Source organism: Rhincodon typus, chromosome 48 (assembly GCF_021869965.1).
Source record: "Rhincodon typus isolate 14 chromosome 48, sRhiTyp1.1, whole genome shotgun sequence".
NCBI classification, from domain to species: domain Eukaryota; kingdom Metazoa; phylum Chordata; class Chondrichthyes; order Orectolobiformes; family Rhincodontidae; genus Rhincodon; species Rhincodon typus.
In genome coordinates, this window is record NC_063379.1 from 6,306,616 (window position 1) to 6,314,318 (window position 7,703).

Genomic DNA, 7,703 nt, shown 5'->3' on the forward strand with positions numbered 1-7,703 from the left:
TGTAACTGCAATCTCCCCAAGGAGCTTCCATACACTATAAGGCAATGTCTCTGGGAATGTATCAGCTCAGAGTTTCAAGCAAGGAGCTTGAAGGGAAAGATCACCTCGCACGGAAAAATGAATCGACCAATTGATCATGTGGAGAAGGTGTTCAACACCATCCTTGCTTTTATTGTAGTTCCTGGTATGGAGTTATGTCATTTGATCTGATTTCAATCTGCTGCTGATCTGCTCTCTGGTTTTACCTTTTGAACAATAATGTCTCCAGTTCAATGACTGGTCAGCCCTATCCAGACACCGGAACAGTGACAGCAATTCCCTGAGCAGTATTCTTGATACAAATCTCCACTGACAGTGACTCTCAATATTGATGCTGCTATAACATTTTCTGATCTCAGTGTTTTGTCATCTGTTCCGGTTTCATCTGGTTTGAAGGTATGAAGAGAGATCAGGCAAGTTAGTTCTGAAGAAGGGTCACTGGACATGAAACATTCACTCTGCTTTCTCTCCCAAAGATGCTGTCAATCCTTCTGAGCAATTTCTGTTTGTTTTTATACAAGTGAGGCCTGTTTCCTCAAGAATTTTTAATGTTAAGGGTGATCTGAGCGAAGTCCTACAAGGTTATAACAGGAAGAGACGGGAAAAGATAAACATTTTTCACTGGGTGGGGATTCTAGAAAGAGGGAGCAGACTCTGAGATCGAGGGCCAGAGTATTCAGGAGAAATGTTCGGAAGCACTTCTATACACCATGGGTGGGAGAATTCTTGGACTCTTGTCCACAAATGGCAGTGGATACTGGATGGGTTGGTCAGTTTAAATGATAAGGTTTTTTTTTGTTAAGCAAAGGAATTGAAGGATATACATCCCGTTTTTGTTTGTAAAGCTTCATCTAACTACCAACGCTTCCGGAAATTCTCCTCTCCTCACCAACTCTGTTCAAAGAATTCAAATTTTCACAAATGCCCCTCCTGATCTTTGGACGTTGAGACGTTTGTCATGTAGAGATGTGTAGGAGCACACATCTGAACATGTAGCTGAGGAAGCGTTGCACACTCTGTTATGCTGCACTTGTCGAACACACATGGAGAAGTCTTGTTCGAAATCTAACGGAGGGTTTGACGGCCTATTTCCTGGTCGTGTTGTGGCTCCAATCAGCACTTGGTCCAATGTTAAGAGCAGGGGATGAACTGATCGAAGGAGGACTGGAGAGTTTGGTTTATTGACAGTCCAATTGCCAGTCCTATTACAGAGTTGGGATCATGTTTCTCATCGGATTTGGTGTCTGCCAGAGTTGGAGCTGAGAACTGTAAGAATATATCATACTCATTCAAATAGTTACCTTGCAGCCAAATAAAATCACGGACATCCTTCTGGTCTCCTTGGAGCAGGGGCGGTGAGCTCAGTCTCTGTCTCAACTTCATAATATCTGGAGTGATTGACCTTGAGGACAATCTGAAGTTAGTGTAAAAGTGTTAAAATTTGAACTCACTCAATATTAACCACTTTCAATCACACGGTGCACTGGTTTTTAAGAGGCAAAATCTTATTGTTGCTCTCTGGAACAGGCAGGGGGCAATTTCTGATCAGTAATTCACTGCCTCTTTTCCCATTTGTCTTCCACAGTTAATTTGCTGGCAATTGTTATGCTTTCACGGGGAAAGTGCGGTGTGTCCTGTTGCACTACTCGCTACCTCGTGCTTATGGCAGCTGCAGATCAGATGGTCATGATCGCTGAGGTCATACTGAGGAAATTTTCCTATTATTATTTCCCACAGTCTTTCCTGGACATCACTCCTGTGTGTCGTGTTATTGGGGCCATGTCTCGTTTTGCCATTGACTGCTCTGTTTGGTTCACTGTCACTTTCTCCTTTGACCGATTTGTGACCATTTGTTGTCAGAAGCTGAAAACAAAATATTGTACAGAGAAAACTGCAACTGTGATACTAGCAACAACCTGCACCCTGTTCTGTTTGAAAAACATCCCCTTCTATTTTCAATATGAGCCTCTGAGGATAATCAACAATGTGCCATTCCACTGTAAAACAAAGTCAAGCTACTTTACTGAGACTTGGTGGGTGGCATTAGATTGGCTTGATACGGCTTTGACACCTTTACTGCCATTCGCTTTAATTCTGTGGCTCAATGCGGTGACAGTCAGACACATTTTAGTGACCAGTCGAGTCCGAAAGAAGCTGAAGGGTGAGAGCAAAGAAGAAAATCGCAGAGACCCAGACATGGAGAGCAGAAGGAAATCTGTGATTTTGCTACTCGCCATATCGGGGATCTTCATCCTCCTGTGGTTAATGTATAACGTAAATTTCTTATATTATGTCATTCAAGGAGTCAATCCTGCCAATTACCCATCTTTTCTTTATGACTTTGATAAAGTTGGTATCATGTTGCGGAACCTAAGTTGTTGCACAAACACATTTATTTCTACGGCATCATTGTCAAGGTTCAGAGCAAAGATCAGGAATGCAGTAAAATACCTGGTTACACTAATTCCTTGCATTATGAGCAAATAAAACTCCTCAGTGAAGCCCACAGGAGGGTCTTATTCTTTCCCAATGCTGAAGTGATTTTTTTTTTAATTCACGTGTGAGAATGTGGACATCACTGGCTGTGTCAGTATTTATTGCTTGTGCCTAGTTGCCCCTTGAGAAGTTGGTAGTGAGCTGCCTTCTTAAACCACCGCAGTCCATGTGCTGTCGGTAGATCCACAATGCTGTTAGTGAGGGATTTCCTGGATTTTGACACAGCGACAGTGAAGAAATAATGATATACTTGCAATCAGGTTGGGGAGTTTGGACGATGCTGTTTAAGGATCTTTGGTGAATCTCTGCTGTGCATCTTGCAGATGGTACACACTGCTGCTACTCAGTGTCGGTGGTGGAGGGAGTGGATGCTTGTGGATGTCGTGCCAATCAAGCGGGTTGCTTGGTCCTGGATGGTGTCAAGCTCTTGGAGTGTTGTTGGGACTGCACTCATCCAGACAATTGGGAAGTTTTCAATCGCATCCTGACAAACAGCCCTTTTCCCAGCGAATAACCTACTGATTGCCCATCATAGCACAATCCAAAGTAATTGTCCAAGAAAGTAGAATGTCCCACTGAGTAATTCCTATTAGCTTCGAACCCTCTGCAAGTCTCCATCAGAAAATATTCCACTATTAAAGACATGGTCTCACTCCTCAGTGACAATTCAACAGACTCCATTGTAATGTCACAAACTGCCAACTATGAGCTGTTTCGATGTGAGAAATTGTGGCAGGTGATTACATGACGTTATCTGAACCGACCACGAAACAAATGATAACAATAGCTGGGCTCCCTATTTTTCAGCCCAATTCCAATGGGCTGCTACTGCAATGCAGTCTAATTGGAAATTTCCTGTCATGTGGTGCAGAGTCAAAGAAGTGCAACATCTCTCCCTTTGTCGCAAATGACACAATCCCACCCTTTGCTGGTCACACCACGCCACTGCACAGGGGGTGGTGGAGGATGAAAATCTCAACGACAGCGAGGGACGAAAGGCAGCAGCGCACAGCACCATCCAAATTGACAGCACAACCAACACAGACACACACACAGACACACAAAGATGGTGTGGGGAGGGTTGCAATTCGATTGAGGTCTTTCAGTGTGGAACATTTTCATGTGGAGGAATATTGTGCTCGCTCTGCAACGTAGAAGTGATTTGTCTTTGAGAAGTTTTTCTGATATTGTACACATTAAACAGAGTGTTTCCACTGCAATTGTATCCAGGCACCTCCGAGTGATCCAGTTCATTGGGAGACAGGATGGATTTTATTGCACTTTCTGCAGCTTACAATATTTTCTGATGCACTCTCACAAATTCGAAGTGAGAAAGGATTCAAAGGTGGAGGGGATGAGATCACCACTGGGCATGTTCCTCTCCTTCTCCTCATACCTCAGGGACAACATCGCAAGGGATCGGGTAAAACTGTTCTGTGTCTCCAATGACATTCTTTGAAAAACGAAACAAACGTGCAATGCGAAAGATTCACAGACTTCGATGTTTTCTCCAGAAATAAAATCTGCTCCTCATGCAGTGGCGTAGGGTGTCCAGCAGACAGTGGTATTGTATAACTTTAAACACGAGAGAGAAAGAGAGAGTGGAGTGGAGTGGAGTGGGGTACGGTGGGATAGGAAATTCGCACCCCAAATAACAGAGACAGAGAAACAGAGGTACACACAAACATAGAAAACAGACTAATACATTCCCAGGCCGAATCAAACCCCAGGAGTCTGTCCCTTCTCGGAGAGCGAAAACATCGTGAGAACGGGGACAACTGGAATAGTATCACCCCTTCAGTTTGTCCACGTCTTCAATCCTGTTTGTATCTATCTGACATTTCCCTTCTGTCTTTGTCGGTCATTCCGTCTCTCTCTGTCCTGTCCCACCCCCATCCTCGCTCTGTGTCCGTCTCTCTCTATCTGTCCTCTCTCTCTCTCACTCTGTCTTTCTCCCGCTCTCACTCTGCCCTTCTTTCTTCCCCTCCATCTCTATTTCCTTCTCTCTGTCTCTCCCTGTTTCTGTCTCTCTCTCTGTCCTTATCTGTCTCCATCACTTTTTCTCCGTCCCCACTCTCTCCATCTCGTTTTGTCACTTACTCCCTCTTTCTCACTCACCTTCCCTTTCCCCGTCTCCCTTTTTCCCTCTTTCAGACCCGAAAGTGCCCACACAATTTTGCGTCACACAAAAATATTTCGTCCCCATTTTCACTCCCCGCCCCAATTTATGCCCTTCCCCAAATACTTTGCCATGCTAAATATTCACCTCAAATATTTTGCTCCCCACAATAATGCGCTGATCCCTACTCTCTGTGTCAGAGGTAAATGAATCTGTGTGGACTGACTGGCCTGTGATTGATTGCTGTTATGCTCAGCAAGATCCTCGTCCCAGACTTAGAGAAGCCTCACTGCACAGACAGAGTCCTTTCACCGCGTCATGCCTGCCCCTTCCGCCATCCCTCCGATTAAATGATCTGGTCCAGTCCGGTTCCTCAGGATTTGCCCCTTCCTACGATGACCACTCCTCCATGATACCCCACTCCCCGTCCCTTGTGCTCTCCTCCCTCTTATCCATTCTTCCCCTCAGGAACACAGGGGCATGGCCACTGTCTAATTGAAAGACAAATTTTGATTGCAGGTGGGGCTTTGAATGGCTGCAAACGATACGCTCCGGGTCTCGATCTCCTTTTCCCCACGAGAACTGGCGCTCGAAATCTGCACACGCGCCAATTAAAGCAGCCATAGCGTGCAGGTGCTGGTGTCAGAAAATATAGCTTTTAAAGATCAAAGGTCAAATTTTACGTGTTTCATCAGCAGTTTGTATACACGGTTGAATTAGTCTTATTTGTCTACTTTTAATAGTCAGGCTTGTCAAATGATTCAACTGATACTTTCTGTTAATTTCTCAAATTCAGGATTGTTTTACCATTCAATGGACAAATGGAGACCACACGCCCCACAATGCTCCGCCCATGTGAAACTCCTCTATCACTAACATTACCTTCCCCCTCTCTCTGGGATAGGTGGAGACGCAATTGCGATCTGCGTCGTGACGTTGCCTCAATCGGGACACCGTCAATGGGGATGGACTGCCAAGGAGGGGAAAGGAGAAGGAAGAAGTAACATTGGGAGGCGAAGGGCTGAGAGAGTCAGAGCGTCCCCTTGCGTCACCAGTCTTTGGCTGACCTACCAAATTTCAAACAAGCAGAGCCATGGAATTCCCTGAAAGGCTGAGGGGGAACACATCTGGGGACGGCTTCGAGTAGGAGAGGACAACTGAAAACAAATGCCATAGTCTAAATGCAGACAAATACCTCAGTCATAACAGGAGAAATTAGCTTTTTTAAAAAGAAAAGATCCCAGTTGAATCCTTATCGTCTTTGTTGATTGATTTAGTATGTCAATGAGGGTCCTGTTAACCAGAGCGGAGGAGGGGAATCCTCAGTTAAGGACAAGGGATACGTGAGGATGGAAGAGTACATTATCAGAACAGATGAAGATGGAGTAACAGGGAGAGTGAAGTGGAACTCTTACAGGAAACAGCATGTGAGGACATGTATTTAAGGTAGCTGCGAGAGTGTAACGGATATTGATGTACAGCCTTTCCCCAGGAATGGAAACAGAGGTCAAGGAAGGAACAAGGAAGGGAAAGGTCAGAAATGGATCAGGGGGCCATGATAGATATTGGAAACAAATTAATGCTTTTTTCTGTAATGCGGGCAAGAGGGGGGGGGAATAGCACCAACTGCATCAACGATATATTGAAGGAAATGTTGTGAGTGGACCCCCAACTGGTAATGGACCAAGGAATATTTCACAAACCACAAAAAGAGACAGATACAACCGGGACCCGTGCAGGTAGCCAGAACCACACCTTTGACTCGGAGAAAGTGAGACAAGTTAATGAAACAAAGTTGCAAGGCGACCAGAATTGTATGCAGTATTCTCAAAGTGACCTCACCAACGTTCTGTACAAGAGAAGCTCAAGTTTTGCTCCTTCTCGAGTGGTACATCCACATGTTGAATCAGAACACTTTCTTGAATACACTTAACTTCCTCCCCACCCAAGCCCTTAACATTATGACAGTCCCAGTTTCCATGTTTGGAACGTTAAAAACCCCTTACCAGTACAACCTGTTATTCTCACAGATATCTTTGTCCTTAATTTGCTGCTGACTGTTTGGAGGCCTACACTATAATCCCATCGAGGTGGTGACCCCCTTCTTACTTTTCAATACCACCTATATAGTTTCATTGGGCGATTCCCCAGGAATATCCTCTCTAAATACAGCTATCATGTTGGCCCCACTCTAAAACGCCACTCCCCCTCCTGTCTTGCTTCCCCTTCTATCATCTTTTCCATAGCATCTCTACCCCTGAATAGAGATCTGCCAATCCGGACCTGTAGGGTTCTGGTTTGCGATCAGTTATTTTCTAATATTTAAGTGGTTTGAATTACCCTCAGAGCCCTGGTTCTGGACTTGTCTAGGGAATGGGAAATGAAGGCGGCAGTAGACAGGTGTTTCAGGGCGAAAAGATCTCTGTTTATTTACCAAACAAAAAGTAAGTATAATGCAAGAAGGATGGGGAAATGCAATAGAACAGGAAAAGAGACATGATCAACTCTATAAGAGAACAGGAATACTATTAAATACACTATAGTGGGATTAAACACTATTAGAACCTAAAACAAAAAGTTTTAAATCACAGAAACTTTATTCAGGCTTCCTATCCTTGTGCTCCCAATACACTGTCTCCATCTGCCTTCCCCCACCCCACTCCCCCAACCCCGCTTGCTGGGTGGGAAACTTTGGGGTCTCGGGAGTTTCAGCTCAACATTGTGGTAAAATCCAGCTTTGAAATCTGCCTGGCTGTTCCCTCTTACTTGACCCAGAACCTGGACGAAGACTTTGGGCTGCACAGATTTCTCCGTTTGGGTTGAGTCTGCTGATGCGGGAAGGTGTGTATTGGATCTATCGGGCAAGTACCTGGTTTTCTTTACTTTCTGCTGGTTTTGTGGGCCCGGTTTTCACCTCAGGACGTGTCCGAGACCTGTTGGTGTCGGTTAGTTATCGGAGATGGTTGGTTCTGGATTGCTGTTCGTGGTCAGTTGCCAATGGTTCCCCTGGTTTGGAACAGGCCTGTGTCTGGTAGCTCTTGCTCGGAAG

General features: G+C 44.9%; 1 protein-coding gene across 1 annotated transcript; it reads left to right on the plus strand.

Moving 5' to 3' along the window:
- Nucleotides 1–117: 117 nt before the first annotated feature.
- Nucleotides 118–2,526, plus strand: LOC125488022 (probable G-protein coupled receptor 139). The gene is made up of 2 exons (XM_048620774.1): nt 118–184; nt 1,625–2,526. Exons 1-2 carry the CDS (start codon nt 118–120, stop codon nt 2,524–2,526), a joined length of 969 nt encoding a protein of 322 aa, XP_048476731.1.
- The last annotated feature ends 5,177 nt before the right edge of the window (nt 2,527–7,703 follow it).